An 18,880-nucleotide genomic window follows, 5' to 3' on the forward strand; every position below is an offset into this window, starting at 1 on the left:
TCGTGGACACCCCTAGAGGGAAGCAGGCATGAAACTCAGTTTGATCTAAGAAACATTTTTACTTACCTAGCATTGGTAGTAATACTAGGCACTTGCCAGGGGATGATGTAACCACCCCGGATGTGAAGATTGATATGCTCCAAAGGTGCTTGCAACTCTTGGAACTGTTCACGCACTGCAATGACTTGATCCTACAAGAATATTAGCAAGCATTTGGAGTGGCAGTATGTTCAGTCTTGCTCCCAAAAGTCGAACACAACTCTTATATTAGTACCCCCCCCCCCCCCCCGGTTTGAAAATGAAGGCATACAATGGAAGTGGAATGTGTCGTAATTTTCTCAGCTGGTTTCTCTTTGTCTGGGCTTACCCACTGCTTTCTCTTTAACCTCCCCCCTCCCATCTGCTGATCTTCCTCTACCTCAGGTTACAACCTGTATTTCCAATGGATACATGAATCTGAGACCTCTGTTGGGTATGGGGTGGAGGTGGGGGCTTGGAAAGGAAACATGGTGGAAAAGGGCAGATTCTTCCGACTGACATCCCCACTAAAAATTGAGTTTTTTCTGCCACAGTTTGCAAAGGACTGGTTTTAGTCAAGTAAGGTAGGCATGAATTGGAGGTGTAATGTGGAATTCGTCCTTGAAATGCAATCATTTTTAAGCGGGATGATGCCCTGTATCTGTACTACAAGCAAGTCTTTAAAGTTACTCTTTAATTTTCCCCGCTGTAGTTGCTTACCGTATGATAATCATACCAACGTGCATTTGGTATATAAGCTCTCACTGTCACAGCGCCCTAGGAGTTAAAGGGAGAAGTGTAAAATGAAGACAGCCAGACAATATTACGACTGCATTGATGTATTCAGATATTCATTCTAAAAACACTATAGTTCTTTAGATTGCTTACTTGGTCTAGCACAGGACTGATCAGCAGCGCTGGGCCCCACAAAAATTGTCTGTAGACATCCCATGTGTTAGTGTCATTCGGAAACCTTGAAGAAACATTGCCAAATCCATATTATTTCATCTTTCAAACTCACAACAACCTGCCTTTAGCTAAGTCAGAATATCGGTCCATTTAACTCACTATCATCTCAGGGGTTTTCCCTAGTCCTAGCTGGAAATACTCAGGATTGAACCAGCCACTATCTGCATGCAAAGCAGGTGCTCTGCCACTGAGCTATGGACCTTCTTCTGCCTCACTGCCTCAATATAATATCAATATAATTATAATACATTATAAACCAACTCCTACTTAAAGGCTTGACCTACTTCTTTATTTTTATTTTTTTTAAGATCGCAAATGTTGACTTTCATATTCCATATGCTACCTAGGTAGAACACTTTTGTGTCCCAATACTTCAGTAAAAGTGCTTCTGAAAGTCCCACATTATTTAATGTATTTGTCTTCACAAGCCTTGATGGATGCTGGGAAGCCATAGCATTTTATTGGACATCTTGCCTTCCTACTCTCTTTTGCCCATGCGGGAGGTCATGGAGCCACCTCATAGATCACCCAGTGTGCTCTGTGCCTTCCTCTGTGGGGAGAATCAATTGGTTGGGGTTGCCAGGGCAGAGCTTGGTAATAACAGGCAGAAGAAGTGGAATTATGCAGATTGTTTTTGACCCACCACAGTCGGGATTTGATCTGGGGCAAAAAAACCATCATTGATTCTTCTGATACAGCGAATGATACCATTCTCTTGCAACTTATCCCCGATAGCATGTTGCCACTTCATACTTACTCATTCAGCAAAGGACGTGCAACCGTGCTGCCGTGTGCATGGGCATCATACATTAGTGTATAGAGATAGGGTAGTAGCTTGTATCGGATGTTGAGCACATTCCTAGAGATATCTTCAAAGGTTGAGTTGAAGGATACAGGATCTTGCCTCTGGAAAATATATGAGGTAGTAATTCATACTACAGACCATCTCTTTCTCTCCAGCACCTGCCCTGTTCCTACTCCATATTAAGATGCTTGTGGGCATCCACCAGAAGGTTTTCAAACTCAGAAGACAAAGAAGCAATCACATCAAGAACTTTCAGAGGAAGAAGAATAAACTACCATATGTGGACCCAATAAAAATGGTATAACAAACTTACTGCATTTTTTGGTTCCCCTCTAAAGGGGACTACATCTGAAATAATTATAATTATAACCACCACCACCACAACCATAAAATTGAAAAGGTTGTAGAAAATGAAGATGCACAAATATTATGGGACATCCAACTACAAACAGACAAACATCTGCCACACAATACACCAGATAGAACTGTAGTCGAGAAGAAAGAAAACCAAGTTAAAATAATCGACATAGCAATACCAGGGGATAGCAGAATAGAAGAAAAAGAAATAGAAAAAATAACAAAATACAAAAATCTACCAATTGAAATTGAAAGGCTGTGGCAGAAGAAGACCAAAATAATCCCAGTAGTAATTGGAACCCTAGGTGCAATTCCAAAACACCTGAAGAGCACCTCAACACCATAGGGGCCACAGAAATTACCATCAGCCAATTACAAAAAGCAACTTTACTGGGAACAACCTATATTCTGTGACAATATCTATAATAATAACAGCAACAACACTGAAAATAAAATAGGGATGTGCAAAACGTTTCGGGCACAGAACGATCTGTGCCTGAAACAGCGAATTTCGTGTGATTCGGGGCCGAACCAAATCACCCACGAAAAGATCCGGGAAATTTCGGGCATGAGCCAAATCACCCGAATTTCGGGCCCAAAAATTCGGGTGATTCGGACCTCCATTATTTGCCTTCTTTCCCCCCCGCTCTGTTTTGAGCTATGACGTCTATTTGAATTTCCCACCTTTTTTCATCCCATTGACTTCAATGCAAAAAGGTTGGATGTGACGTCTGCTCGAATTTTGGGTCTGAGCCGAAACACCGAAAATCCGAATTGCACACCCCTAAAGTAAAATTCAGCCATCCCAGGTCCTTGGGAAGGACTCACTGTCTGAATAAAACAAACCAGTCAACAACACTTGTCTGACTGTGTAAACAAAAATAAATAAATAAATAATGATAATGGAGGAGAGAAGGAGGAGGAGGAAGAGGCGGCGGAGGAATTGGAGGAGGAGGAGGACTAGGAGGAGGAGGAGGAGGAGGAGGGATCTGTGAGACTGATCTATAATGCAGTCAGCTAAACTTTCTGAAATCATCCTATCAATCTCAAGAGTCTGTGGAGTAGAATATAAGGTAAATGGAGTAGTAAATGGGACATTAATGCTGATGTTACTTTTGTCTTCCAGACCCTGAAGCTGGGATACTCTCTCAAACATATTTCTAGTGAGCCTTTAAAGATACTTTTAGATGCAATTGATGCTGACACAGTCTCACATTACCTTCATCTGACAAAGATAGCATCAGTCACTAGTGAAGGGTGAATGTAGGACACTGTAAAGAGGACTGTATTTCTATACATACGAACACACCTGGGCCAAGAAGCACCTTTTAAAATGATGTCTATCTTATATTGAGCAGGGATGGAGCAACTGCCCCTGTTCAGCCCAGTAGAGAAACTCTACCACTGTGGCCATTGCTGGTGTCTTCCTTCTGTTACGTTTCAGTTTGTGAGCCCCTTCAGGACAGAGAAACATCTTCTATTTCCTTGTGCTATATAAATCATTCTGAGAACTACTTTTTTGTTGACAAAATAGTTAACAAATATATTCGTCGCAGTAATAATGATCTTGTGCTCTGAAAGAACATTTTGCATTATATTCTGAAAAAACATTCAACCACAGCAGAGGCAAAAGCAAACATTTTGGCCAACAATTCTTACTTTGGGGATAGTTTAAAAAAACAGAGAAATCAAGAACATGATTTGTATCTCTAGGAACACCTATGAAATGGACGGGAGTTATGTAGCAGCTGATCATATCACCATCCAAAAGTCAGACTAGAATGAACAGCTACGTCATGCCACCATTCTTCTTGCTTGAATCAAGCAAGGTAAGGCAAAATAAACAATATGGGCAAGAAGCGGAGCCAACCACGTAAGGAGGGGTGTGGTATTGGAGTAGGCATGGGGGAAAGTGTGGGAATCGCTCTCCTTTTCATTGGCAAAATAATCTGTGTTCATCCTGCCCTTTATGAGCCCACTTGCTATGCCTGGGTTTTGCCTCTAACTCTGATGTTCCTGGCTGTGCAGTACCCTGCAAACACCACATGGTCTTGACAGGGTAGAGGAAACTCTCTGCTTCCTTGCCAACAAAAATTGGATTAAATGACCAAAAGAAGATGGACTGTCTCCACTGACAACTCCACAAACATTCTCAGGAAGTTACTATGAGAGTCAGTCTACTACTGCATAATATATACTGCCCAAGATGGTTGACACACCTTAGTCCCCATCACATTATGATTCCTAGAGAAAGTGTAAAATGCTCCAAGCTCCATCCATCGGGCACACATTTCATAGGTTGTGTCATTGAAGAAGCCACAGATATCAGCACCGGTCTTTAAACATGAAAAGAGACAAAGATTAGAAGTTCCCCAAGTCATAGCTGATTACCACAAAATGCTTGCTAGAATTTCCGATACATAGTTAATCTGATAACAGAACTTACGTAGGAGATTCCAAAGAGGCTGAACTCCATGATACCTGCCAAAACGAGATAAATACATATGAGATTTCATATATATGCATGAGTAACATATGAAGTATGAAAAATGCAGGAGAATTTTATGTATTTTATATCGCATTTATTTCATATCTATCTACATGAAATACATGCTATATAAAAATACAAATAAAAATTTTCTACATTTTCCGTACTTCAGACATTATCATAAACTCACATAATACTGGTTTACATATTCCAATGTAATGTAATTCAGGTGACGTCAGAGCCACCTGTGATGCTGTTGGGCCCTAAAACAGCCAAGGGCAGCAGTCCCGATACTGCCCTCTTGCATGGGAGGAGAGCTGGTCTTGTGGTAGCAAGCATGACTTGTCCCCATAGCTAAGCAGGGTCTGCCCTGGTTGCATATGAATGGAAGACTCGATGTGTGAGCACTGCAAGATATTCCCCTCAGGGGATGAAGCCGCTCTGGGAAGAGCAGAAGGTCTCAAGTTCCCTCCCTGGCTTCTCCAAGATAAGGCTGAGAGCCTGCCTGCAACCTTGGAGAAGCCACTGCCAGTCTGTGAAGACAATACTGAGCTAGATAGACCAATGGTCTGACTCAGTATATGGCAGTTTCCTATGTTCCTATGAATTCTTTATAGCCCTGTCGTGGTGCAAGCAGATCTGGTGCTGCCCATGTTATGCTGTGGGGCATGGAAGTCACTGACTCCAAATGCCAAGTGTTGTTTCATTGTACCATAAAGCAATGTTTGTCTGTGTTTGTGAAACTTGAGCATGAGAAATTAGCAAAGTTAGAATTGCCATATAAAGCAAAAATGACCAGATACAGTAGCCTAAATCACACACTAATGGACATACAAAGTTGCCTTATGATCAGACCATTGGTTCATCTAACTCACTGACTGGTAGAAGCTCTCCAGGTTTTTGGACAGGAGAGTTCCTTATAATAGGAAATGGTGACCCCGCATGACCCTTTTTTTTGGTGATCATGTAGTCTACCACTATTTCACCATATTTCTCACCAGAAGTGTTCATTCATAGATGCAGGGGTGTGGTTTGAGTCCAATCCTAATAGAATGTGAGGAAAAGGAAGATCCTGGGATTCCCCACTGTTTATTTAGGATTCTGCTCAGTCACTAAAGGAACAGTGCAATCAATCTTATAATTCATTGGGAAGCATCACAGGAATAGTACTGAAGAGTTTGCCTACCAATAATGGATTTGTCAAGCTGGTCCCATCTGGCATAGTTATCACCGAGCCAATGTCCTGCCCATCGTCCACTGGATGGGTATGTTGAACGGGTGATAATGATCCCACGCTCTCCTGTGGCATTGTGCATACCGCTGATGTGAAGATACAAATATGCACAGGTTACAGCTGTCACTAGTTAAAAAAATTATCTTACACAAAAACACCTTGGCATTCTACTTAAAGATTCCACTGAGATCCAAATTAGATGGTTAAAGTAAAATAAGGCTCGCAGCCATATATCTCCTTGTAAGGCCTCCATTCCCTACAGTAATATCTAATAATCTAACACATGTGGCATGTCTTCATCAAGTTACATGTTTCCCCATCCCCTCAGACAGAATTAGGGGTGTGCATGGAACTGTCTGTGGAGGTTCAGTTAGAATTAGAACTGAATTTGAACTGAACTGCTGGTCTGTGAACCAGTCCGTTAAAACTGGGCGGTGGTTCGGTTCCAACTCAGACCTGCCCTCGGGGGGGGGGGGGCTGGTTCAACTCGAGCTAGAACTGGTAGAAAATGGGCTGGTTTGAATTGAACTAGGTTTGATTCAAACTGGTTCTAAACTCCGGTTCGAACTTTATACTGTAGAATCTAATGAAGTGGAGTCAGGGCAGGGGAATTTGCATTGTGAGGACAATGAACCAGACACTGCTGGATACAGAGAAGAGAAATGAAAGAGTTTCTGGGAAGTGGCTTTTGGCACCTATCACACATCTCCCATAACATCTAGTTCAGAGCACAATACAGACAGTATCATATTGATATTCTTTTAGCTATATCAATAACTATCGGAGAGGAAAATATTGTTTGTTCAAAACAACCAGAACAATAGACCATGTAAGCAGGTGAGGCAGGAGAACCGAGAATATAGCGTTGGCCAGCTTATATGTTGATACTGATACAGTCTGCTTTGCCTTTCACTCTAACAGATTTAATTGGAATCTTTTTCATTTCTGAGACATTTAGGATTATAGACTGCAGAACCGGAATTACTGCTTTAGAGCCTTCAGCAATGATGCAGTGATCTATATAGGTGTGATGAACTGGGTTAATATTAGCCAGTTTGGTATAACTAGCTTCCATTTTAAAAAGGCATCACTCCATTTTGTGAGAGTAAAGATTACTCCATTTTGTGAGAGTAAAGATTATTATTATTAATCTATCCTATTGGTTATAAGACTTTATTCTTGTTGCTCCAGCTCCAAAAATTCCCTCACTCCTTTCCCTCATTGTCCACCTACTGCTGAATCCCTCCTGTGCCCTCAGTTGAGTCTGGGAGGAATCCCCAAGTTCCTGGTAAGTCTCCCAGTAAGAGATGTCATAACATTCTCTCCATCCTTTTCTATCTAATGGTTTAACAGTTAGATTCAAGCTAACCCTTTGAAGAACTGAATCAATTTATTCCAGTGTAACACCTGATTCTTGGAGGATGGGCATGTTCCATCCTAAGCCTTCCTTGACACCAGTAAGCACTAGGAACTACAGATTTGATGGCTGAGAAGATGCCTTGCCTCTCAGAGAAAAATAACCTGGTGCTACCTGAATCTGCTTGCTAAGTAGCACACTTCTGGGTGTGGGGATTCGAACCATGGCCATGGTTCACCACAAAGAGCAGCAGTTAAAAGAACCAGAACAGAAATAGATGTATCACCTGTTTTGTTTGTTTTTGCTTTGATGATGTTTACTATGCTTTTAAACTACTTTGGGTTATTAGGATGAAAGGTGGTCTATGTATCAATGAATGAATGAATGAATGAATGAATGGAGGCTGCTCTCACAAGCAGCATAGGCTAGGCTAGACTGCCCATCCATAGCACCAGGATCCACACAGATCCTGGCACTCCCACCTGGCCAAACCTTTCTTTTAAGCCTTGCTTTTAGCCGAGGATGAAGTGCTCCAACCTGGCTGCCAGGATTCTGTGTCTCCTTGGGCTGCACACAGCACTAGAAGACACAGAGATGAGTGTCTAGAGCACCCATCTGAGGGGGGAATTCCCCAATGCACTGCACTCAGTGTGCAGTCCATTGTGGGATTCCCAGAGGCTAGGACAATGTGGAGATCTGCATTTGCTGCAGTGCAGATTGTCTGGAGCACAGTTTGTGCTCCCAGTAACATTTTTTGACTGTCGTGCAGTGAAAAGGTAATTTTGGAACAGCCTTCATTTCGCCCATACAGTCATGTGAATACCATGAATGAATGAATGAATGAATGAAACTTCTCAGAAGCCATGTTTCTTGGCTTCTCCAGAATGTCTAAGATATAGATTGATATATGTTCCAAGCAGGGATAGATTCCCCGTTCTGATATTTCCCCTACCAGACTTTAGTTACCAGGGAAATTTGGATTTCGGATTCAGATTGGTACAAGTTTCCTTTTGGAAGAATCTGCTGTGATATGAGGCCCATTCACACTTTATGTTCAACACTCGTACAAAAAGTATACAGTGTACACAGGTATAGATCTGTACAGAGGGACAGTAATTCACATGTTATGTTGAATGAAAGTATAGAAGTACACTTCCTATCTCTACCATGCGTTTGAAGGGCCTATATACTTGTTCACTTTTGAAGTGTACAGCCATTCACACAAACACACATAGGAGTGTACAGACATTGGTACACTCATACAGCATAATGTCTGAAATGGGCTAAGGTAAATTTCCTTGTCTTTGTTTCTCAGTTCTTCAGGACAATATGTGCTGGAAGAAATGATGCCCAACCACTGGCTTTCCAAAGCCAAAGTTAGGAATCCCCATCTTATGGTTTTCAGTTCTTAAAAAATGCTCTACTGCCGGTATCTATTCCTGATAACACCCATTACAAGCAACATGAAAAAAATACGTTTGTCTTTAAGTTGGAAATAAAATAAAAAGACTGACCCAAAATATAGGAACCTATTTATTGAAAATAAGACCAGATAGTAGCTGTGCTTGCACAAATGAACAATAGTGTAAATAATGAGAATTTCTCACATTTGCCCTAAGGAGATGGGTTATCACAGAAATTTGGCTAAAGTGAAATCCAAAGTAAAAGATTTTACAATAATTTCAGGGGAAGCCAAATATTGTATTTTAAGACTAGTAAAATTCTCTGGATGGTGTGGAGGTCCACATATCCTTGTTAATCCTTTTACCTAAACAAAACCTGAAGCCCCTTTGGAGGTTCCTCATAATGCTAAATACTTGAATAATGTCATCAAGAGACACCCAAAGGGTTGAGATAATACTAGTGAAATTTATCAGGCTTGCGGGGAGCAGGAGTTCATACAGTGCTACCAGAGATGTCACCCCATTTTCTAAGATAAATGATGCAAACAACTTACTAGTAGGTAGGTTTTGCTTGTGACCATCCATACAGGTTATGCACATTATAGTGGCTCACAGGTGTCCCGTCAGGGAGCTGCTGTTCATCTTCCATGCAAATCGTCACAAGATCCAGTCCCTTTTCTCTTAACACCAAATCTAACAGGGAGATAATGATAGGCCAGAGAATTAGTTGGTCATCCATTAGTCTATCAGGAAAATAAATACTAGTTTAAGTTATCTTCATCAGTGCTTAATCCCTTTCTAAGGGATAGCTATGTTCGTTGCAGTAAAAATAAATAAATCTTGAAGTCTTGAAGCACCTTAAAGAACAACAAACATTGTAGCATAAGCTTTCATGTACTAGAATCAACTTGATCACATGCTATGAAGTGTTATCCTCAGTAGGTGTGCGTGTGTGTACATGCATGTGCATTCGTGTGTATGCACATGCACACACATACATAATGTGTGCACACAGACACACATGGGTAACAGAAATGTGGCATAAAAATAATTTTAAAAGATGACAAAGAGACCCAACACCACTACTTTGCAGTAAGCCCAGAACAGAATACCACTCTGATCAGAATGCCACTCCTACCCCTGAAACATTTGCCAAACCCACACCCCATTATCTCTGCCTCTGAACAGGGTAGCAAAAATGGCAGAAAATGTTCGGGTCAGCACTAGCTCAGAAAATAGGACAAAACTGGGAAAAGAAACCCTCTTTATTCTATATCGATTTATCTCATATTGATTATGGTATCAATTTCTTGTTACAAAAATGCAAAAATTGTATGCTGCAACTATTGTATGCTGTATACTTCTATTTGAGGGGATTATGACAGCAATGAATGCACCACTGAAAGACCTTAAAGGCCAAGCTGAAGACAGATAACTCTGGAGAGAAGCTCCCTATGTGATCGCTAAGAGTCGATACCGACTTGACGGCACTTAATCAATCCATCCATCCATCCAGAGGTAACAGTATTTTTGAGTAGCTGATATATAAAATGAAATTATATATGAAACAAAATACTTAAATGGCATGAGTAAATTACTAGATTATGGTCCCAATCCAGAAGTTCCATTTCAACCAATGGGAAGAATTAGTGGTGACCAACTGAAGCCTCATTGCTTTCAAAGGTATTGCATTAAAATCAACTGTATCAGGATCGGACTTGATGAGTGTTAGAGACTGCACTTACCTGGCATGTATGGAGGATGGTTTAATGTGTCATTGTGGCAACCACCAATATTTCCATCAATAAAGTTGGAGGGTTCATTCATGTCCTACGGTAGGTATTAGAAGTTAAAATTTTAGTACCTACTACTACAACAAATATTTATATACTGCTCTTCAACCAAAGTTCTCAAAGCGGTTTACATAGAAAAATACATAATATATAAATTAGATAGTCCCCTGTTCCCAAAAGGCCCACAGTCTAAAAAGAAACATAAAGCAGAAACCAGCAACATCCACTGGAGGGTTGTTATCCCCCTTCTAAATATAAGAGAATCACCACTTTAAAATGTTTCTCTTTGCTCAGTTAGCAGGAGTACTTGTTCAGTTAGCAGGGGTACCTTTCAACAAATCTGTGGTAATAGATCAAAGATTGTAACCAATGTTATATAACAACACCATTGCAAAACACCATAAACATATTAAAATTAAACAGTTACCTAAGCACAGTATACATTCTGAAAATGAGAAGATTAAGGTTTAGTCGCCACTAATCAAAAATTAAATGAGTCAAAGATCACAGAAGGCCTCATGGAAAAGGTATCTTTTAACAAACTGCCAAACTCAACAGAGCCAGACTGCAGGATCTCCCTTTGGAGGCCATTTCAGAGCAACAAGCCCCGCTATTGGCAGAAGGCCAATAAAGGTAAAGGTATCTTGACTAAAGATAGAGGTAGAACCTGGAGCAATAGCTCTCCATCTGAGCTTAATTCAAGGGGGATTCATAGGGGAGTAGGTGCTCCCTAAGTTTAGCCCAGATAGAGTTGACCTGAAGCCAGAGTCAAAAATGGATGATTCAGAGCCATGATTTGCTTTTCAGCCAGGTCAGCAGTTTGATGGAGATTTTTGGATGGATTAACACTGACGTGTGGAAGTTTCAACAAAAGCCAGTGGAAAGACCTTGACTATCTCATTGCTGCCTCCATGAGAGGAGAGCTGGTCTTGTGGTAGCAAGCATGACATGTCCCCTTAGCTAAGCAGGGTCTGCCCTGGATGCATATGAATGGGAGACTAGAAGTATGAGCACTGCAAGATATTCCCTTTAGGGGATGGAGCCACTTTGAGAAGAGCAGAAGGTTTCAAGTTCCCTCCCTGGCTTCTCCAAGATAGGGCTGTAAGAGATTCCTGCCTGCAACCTTGGAGAAGCCATTGCCAGTCTCTGAAGACAATACTGAGCTTGATAGACCAATGGTCTGACTCAGTATATGGCAGCTTTCTATGTTCCTATGCCTGAATATAAGCTACCGTGAGAGGGTCCAGTCAACCAAGCTTCTTGATACATTGCTTGTATCAATCAGAGTTTGCTTGCATACCCACAACAGAAAATTTGAGAACAGAAAGGACAGTATTAGAAAATGCGCTGTGTCATCATTAGCCAATACTGAACTTATTTGATTAATGAATATGAATTTGGCTGAGTTGCTAATCATCATCATCATCATCATCATCATCTTTATTTGTTATCCGCCCCAAAACAAATTGTTCTCTGGGCAGCTCACAACACATACAATAAAAACACATAACCCATTAGATCATAACAGACAAAAACGGTGAAAATACAATACATAGCAGCATTAAAATCTCATTTTAAAATTAGTTAAAGATCAGATAAAATCTGAAAAGCTGAATTAAAGAACCCAAATTTAAAATGCCTGCGTGAACAAAAAGGTCTAAGGGAGAATTAACCAATCAAAAACCTGAAGAGTTGGGATAATTTGGCTAAGGTATAAAGTAGAGGAAACCCCTTTGGAAGGCCTTTGGGGCCTTTTGGCATTTGTTCTTTTCCTTTTTTAGACTAACAGTTTTTCAAGATGAAAAGAAGCTTCTTGGAGAGGTGCTTTCTCCCTTTTTAGCCAAACTTTTATTTTTGCTGTAACATTTTTCTTATATTAATAGAGCACCTCTAACGTCTGAGACTTCTAGAGACTCCTCAGTGTGACGACTAGTAGATATCAAATTTTATTGCTTGTATTTTGACTATGGGTTTTCTTTAATACTGCCGTTTGCTGGGAACAAATATTGCTTCCAAGCTCTATTTAAAGCAGGAGGAGGGAAGAAGTTTGATTTAACTGCATAGTTGTATAAAGCCACTTTAATTCACTTCAGTAAAGCCAGTGAGTCAGTGTACTGTGAGTTAATGTGTGCGCCTTTCCAGCTTCACATTCTCCCACTGGTTTAGCTCCCTGGGGCAAATAAAAGTCCTGATTTTCAGAGGTAAGCAAAAGAAAACGTGGAATCTAAAGAGAGGACTGGAGAGAACTGAGTTCAAATCCTTGTTCAGCCATAAAACTCACTGCATGATTCTGGGCCAGCACTTCTCCCTCAGCCTAGCCTGCATCACAGGGTTGTTGTGGGGGCAAACATGACCACGTACACTGCTCTGGGCTCTTTGGAGGAAGAGCAGGATATAAATGTAAAAATGAATTTTTAAAAATCAATAAAATGGAAGCTTTCCCGAAGGTTGAATAACATACCTAGGAAATAAATGCCAAGTATATTTTTAAACAAAGAAGCAGAAAAGATAGCGCTTAGTACTCACAGTCCACAGACCATCAAACTTCAGGACATCGGCATAATACTTCTCTATTTCTCTTTGCCACCATTGTGATGTGGAATTTCGGAAGAAATCTGGGAAAGCAACATAAGCTCGGTACCGCTGATAACAAAAGAAAAGAGAGAAGTAAATGAAGTAAATGAGATTGCTGTGTATTCGACATCTCTGCTTCGACCAGCTCTACAAAATTCTCTGTGTAAAAATAAATGAAACCAAATAAGACATGTGGGCATGCACCATCATTGTTGTAACTAGCATGGTGAATATTAGGCTTAAAACAGGAAGGTCAAGGACATTCTGACCAAGGTCAAGATTTTCTGTAACAACTGAGGAATAATAAATGAATGTGGTAAAAGAAATACCTCTAGCTGTATTGCCAAGCTTGCATTTTCATCAACCGTTACATTGGGATAATCTGGCCACACCTAATTAGAAAAGGGAAAAGAAGCAGTCAGGCACACATAATTTGCTACTCTATGATTCATGAGACATGCTGCTTTTGAAGCACTAATTCATTTCTTCATTCCATTCACCTGCTGTATGTCTGACTGCATGTCCACAAACAACATAAATGCATAGAATAAATGCATCCTATGGAAACAAGCCGCCTGGTCGAAATCCAGAGTACATGGTGAGCAAGCCACAGTGCTTCTGTGCGACTAGTGGGGATTTTTAGTTGGGGGTGGAGAGTCATAAAAGAACAGACTCCATGCCTTATGGCAATTTTGGAAATGTCCTCCAGTCATATTTGAGGAAGTCTGAGAAGTTATTTTCCTAAACATGCACATCTAGACCATTATTGAAACTGGATGAGGCAGCAGATTGAGAAGGGCAGTGAAATGCTTGCCCACCATGTCCACAGGAATGCTGCAACTGGTAGCCCATCATTTCCCCAAACCCCCCTGGTGGTGGCATGTTAGCTGCCACATCCCACTACCTCTGCTCTCCAACCTTCTACTTTGCGTTGAGAAGCAAGAGAAAGAAGTGGAAGAGGAAGGGAGAGGAAGAGGATTCTCCTCCATACTTCCATTTCTATTCCATTCCTACACATGCTCAGAGGATTCACTGAAAGCAGTACAGATTTGGTCTAAAAATGGCTAACCCTTTGACTTTGTTTAAGTAATCAGTCATCCTCTAAACAGCAGGTCTTAAACCCGCCCCGCCCCCCAATAGAGACTAATTGCCAGGTGGCAGGTCTCATAAGTTCCTACACAAAAATCTTGTGAAATTTGGGATGTGGCAAATGGTTTGCAACAGTACCTTTGCCCATGCAATCTCTGTGCTGCCGGGCAGCGTGATGAAGACCTTTTCCCGCTCACCACTTAGGAATGTTTCATATGGTTGAGTTTCGTTGCCTGATATAGCAGGATCCTACAGCAGACAAGACAGTTTTACTGTTACAGAAAAGCAGTAGATATGCATGCTAATTATTTCAGTCATGCATTTTATTTGCCTCCTGTTTTTCGTCTTCCAAAATCTGGCTGAGGTTGCTAACAAGGCTAAACATCAAAATATACAACAAAACTTTAAAACAAACCCATACAAACAGATCCAGCAGTCCATTATATCACATTCTTCAAAACATAACAATACATGCCATGTGTACAATGCTAATTCACTCCAAAGATTCCAAAAATATCACTTGTTTTGACACACTTTCTAAAACCTTCTGGAGGCTGTTCACATGAGTAGCCCTACCCAGGCTTGAGCAACATTACCTGGGTAGGGCTGCTCATGTGAAGTACTGGGATTGTGGAAGATACCAGCGCTGCCGTCTGGAGGCCGGGATGCATTTTCCCAACCAATAGAATGCTGCACAGCTTGCTGGGATTGCCTACCTGCTAGTTCACAAGCATGGCAGAGGACGGAAGAAAATTTTCCAGAACGAAGGTAGCACAAAAAAAAATGTTCTGTGGGCAGTGCTCTGATCTCTCTTAGAGAATGAACACATGAGAAAATGTCAAGGCAGGCAGTGGGAGGTTAAACAGGAGAAGATATTTCTTCATAGTCTGCATAATTAACTTGCACATTTCATAGCCATAAGATAGTCTCACTGGCAGTGGCTTAGATATCTTTAAAAAGGCATCCAGTTAAATGTTTAGGTTCAGATGTAACCTTTCTTCTAGATCCTGGGAGGCAAATGGGACCAGAGCTCAGTGGAAGAGCATCTGCTTTGCATGCAGAACGTCCCATGTTCAAGCCCTGGCATCTCCAGGTAGGGCTTTGAAATATCCATTGGAAGCCCTTGAAGAGCACTTCCACACAATGTAGACATTAAGGAACTGGATGAACTAATAGTTTGACTTGGGATAAGGCAGCTTCCTATGTTCCAAATGTCAGGAGTATGTCAGTCTTCATGCCCTATTTTGTGGGCATCCTGGTGGCCACCGGCTGACCATATCTGCAAACAGGAATGTTGAACTAGATTGACCTCTGGACTAATTCAGCAGCACCTGGAAAAGTAATACATACTACCTGGAAAGGCAATACAGAAAGATGACAACAGAAGTTACAGGTTAAATTACTAACCAGGATGATGATGAACCTCGAGCCCTCTGATTTTATTTGATTAACAAACTCAGGAAGGTCACTGAAGTTTTGGCCAAGAGTGAAGTCCAGTTTCCTTTCCATATAATCAATGTCGGTATATTGCACATCCTGTGTTAAAACAAAGACAGTGATGACATATGTGAAAATCAATCAATCAAAAGTTTTGTGATATGCTATGGCAAGATCTTAGTGAGTTTGGTTTAGGGAAATTTCAACAGGTGGCCTCCAGACCTTCATTGGAATGGTATGTCATTGCCAGAAGGTCCTTCTATGAGAGGATGGAGAGTTTTACTCATTCAAGGAGCCTTCCACTCTCTTTCCAAGCATGGGAGAACTTTCCATCAATGGTTCCACTCTGCTGAAGTGCTGGACGATACCCAATAAATTTAAGATTCAAAACTGAATCTCAAAAGAGACAAAACATAGGGTGGTGGATTGAGCCTCGAAATCTCTAAAGCAGCTTAGAAAAATTTTAAACTCCACTTGGCAAACTAGACGTTTCAGATGTAGATGTTCAGTGTACTGTGGACTTAAAGATGTAAAGTCTTAAACATAGTTGGGATCCTGACTAGTGGTGCTCTTGTGCACTGAATAATGTTGTGCTAGTACAAGAAGCCAGCATAGCTGAGTAAAATCATGGGCTTTTATTTCAGAAATCTGCTAAAGTTCCCTTTGAAACATACAGTATGAGGTATGCCACAGGATGCACACCTATTGCACATAACGCACTAGCACAACACAAGCTCTAGACTTAATACAACTAGTCTTGTGCTGGTTCAATGGTACTCAAGATGCTGGCCCATGCATTTAACTGTCATTGGGTGCTTTGTACTTAGCTTTTTCAGGATTGTTCCCATTCTCAGTAGCATGTAGCTTCACACATTTAAGAGAATAGATCAGAATACCCAGTTGTTGATCCAGCTAAGCAGAGTTCTGTAGATCTACCTATTGCTAATGGGAATTCCATGTTCATTTCAATCAAGGGGACAATTATTACCTTTGGTAGATATATGTTTGCATCAAGAGAAAGCACATAGATAGAGCTGCCTGTATTTTTAAGTTACATTTTTTACTCCACTGTGATCATCTCCACATCTTCTAGTGACAGGTATCAACCATAAATCTCCCAATCAGCAATGCAGAAACCAAAAAAGACACCAGCAAGATATGCAGCATGAGCATTACCTCTTCTCCTTAGCACTGAAAATTATTGATATGTTACACCTTCCATAAATGTTAACACATTTTTAAATTTAGGCAGCCAGTTTCCCCCATGGCTGTAAATTTGATCAAGGTAGCAAGTCTCTACAAAACAAACTGAAGCCATGGACACTTGAAATCCCAGCAGATCATTGATTACAGGTCCATTACACGGCAATGGATTAGGTTAAAAATCTAATTGGGCAATTAAGTGTATGGGACATGAAAACCCCACTGAAAAATATTATACTGGACTTCAATTTCTTTCGCTGCTATTAGTGCACACTTGGATTGAAATGACAGTTGTGAACAAATGATTAAAGAATATGAGGAACTTTGACATCCATTTTGGAGTCTTCAAAGTCAGTTCTATAATCATATACCAAAATAACATTGGGCTGGATCCAAACAACCATGCAAGCATATGCCCACCACTTGTGTTTGCAAAAGAGTTTACCTGGTGTAACCACAGTCAAGGTTTACAGCAATTCCCATTAGGGATGCTGGCAAAAATCCTCCGAAAGATTTCAAAATGAATTTTAAACAATTTTAAACAAATCCAGATTATTCTCCAACTCTGACATTTTGCCCATGCAGCAGCTGAATTCAGTTTAACACTCCTGTGAGTGATTGAGCTCCACTGCATTAAACTGGGCCAAATGCTTCCCCCTGTCAAGGAATGACTTCTCAAAAATTGGGGCAGGAGACAAAGGAATAATCCAAGGGTGATCTTCTGGCCCTGAGAGTCTCTTGCAGGGGAGGTACTTTCATTTCACTGTTTTCCAGGGGACACCCCTTGGAAATTGAGATTTTCTCTGCGTCTTAGTTTAAAGGAGTGCCCTTGGAAAAGAGAGACGGTGAGGTGGAAGACACCTCTCCATGAGGATCCTCAGGGTCAGATGGTTCCCTGTGGGCCTCTCATGCCCCCATTTCCCAAGGTGCAGAAATTTTAAAAAGCCTTTTAGCTAAACAGCAGAAGCATTTCTCCTTCGTATTGCCAGGAGGCTGAAATACAATTGCTGAGTATATCTGAGGCAATTCTAGGGGAGCTCATTCATCTCTAGCTCTCACACTTAAAAGCTTCTGTTTGTGCCAGTTCTTGACCTAAGAGTCAAAGGAGATTTTTAGATTCAGTTTTTGGATTTCACTTGCCTTGTGCAATGCTCACCCACAAAGTGCAAAACAGCCCTTCTGTAAGTGGAAGCCATGTTTCATATAAAGAACCTGCCTTTAGAGGCAGCCCATCCAAGCTTTGGTTATCCACAGTTCTTAGTGATTCAAATTATCTCTAGGTCTTCACCAGTAGAATCCTAGATAGTTATTCTTTTATTTGAAAGTAGCAACCCATTCACACTTATCAACAGTGACCACTGTCAAGAAGCAGGGACAGTGTGTTGCAAGGACACTGTGGGGCAAAATACACATGCTGCTACTCTGTGGGATTCGGATGAAGAGAGGTGAGGCAATCCAGCCCTGGGGTCCAGGAAGGGTTTCCCCATGCTGAAACTGTATCCCTCTCTGCTGCACATTCTTGCTGTATCCATTCACTTGTATGGGAATAAGTAAATATGAATAGGTGCACTCAGCGTCACCATTAGGTTGGGTTAGAAGGTCAAACCTGCTACCTGCTCAGCTCTAGAAACGAAGCCTGTACCTCTCTCCATACTCTCAACTCACTGGGTACCTAACAGCAACACATTGCAATGGCAGGAAACTTACATAGGGGATCTGAGCATTCCTCATTTCTTCATACAGACTCCTGACTTCAGCTGTATTTTTGAATCCATAGCGGCACAGCTGGAATCCCAGTGCCCAATAGGGTGGCATGACAGGTCGTCCAATCAGCTGCAAAAAACCACCAACCACAACAAATATCTTTAAAACATGCCATCAGGATTAGAGGTAGGGAAGAAACACAATGTACTTCAGGGTCCCAATCCAATCCTATGTGAATATAACTAGTAACGTGCAACAACTACGGCCCCAGAGAGGGCAAGTGCATCCTGCAACCACACAAAAAGATGCAGACAGACAATTCAGTTGGCTCTGGGGTGAAAGCATGATGTGGATGTGCATCTAGATTACATGCTTGTGTGGAAGCCTGTTTGCAGGAACAGAACTCCTTTGTTAGATCAGGGCACATAACTGCTAATTTCAAAGCTGGC

General features: G+C 41.2%; 1 protein-coding gene across 1 annotated transcript in view; it reads right to left on the minus strand.

Moving 5' to 3' along the window:
- Positions 1-18,880, minus strand: part of SI (sucrase-isomaltase) — a 220,785-nt gene that overhangs the window by 73,944 nt on the left and 127,961 nt on the right. The window contains exons 53-66 of the mRNA XM_053309014.1: positions 18,435-18,560; positions 15,495-15,623; positions 14,226-14,336; positions 13,328-13,390; positions 12,951-13,067; positions 10,377-10,461; positions 9,186-9,324; positions 5,824-5,957; positions 4,596-4,630; positions 4,369-4,485; positions 1,745-1,893; positions 907-991; positions 739-795; positions 67-191 (exon numbers count right to left, since the gene is read on the minus strand). Of these exons, the coding sequence (XP_053164989.1) occupies positions 67-191; positions 739-795; positions 907-991; positions 1,745-1,893; positions 4,369-4,485; positions 4,596-4,630; positions 5,824-5,957; positions 9,186-9,324; positions 10,377-10,461; positions 12,951-13,067; positions 13,328-13,390; positions 14,226-14,336; positions 15,495-15,623; positions 18,435-18,560 (1,472 nt within the window). The remainder of the gene's footprint in view (positions 1-66; positions 192-738; positions 796-906; positions 992-1,744; positions 1,894-4,368; positions 4,486-4,595; positions 4,631-5,823; positions 5,958-9,185; positions 9,325-10,376; positions 10,462-12,950; positions 13,068-13,327; positions 13,391-14,225; positions 14,337-15,494; positions 15,624-18,434; positions 18,561-18,880) is intronic.

Source organism: Hemicordylus capensis, chromosome 3 (genome assembly GCF_027244095.1).
Source record: "Hemicordylus capensis ecotype Gifberg chromosome 3, rHemCap1.1.pri, whole genome shotgun sequence".
Lineage (NCBI taxonomy): Eukaryota > Metazoa > Chordata > Lepidosauria > Squamata > Cordylidae > Hemicordylus > Hemicordylus capensis.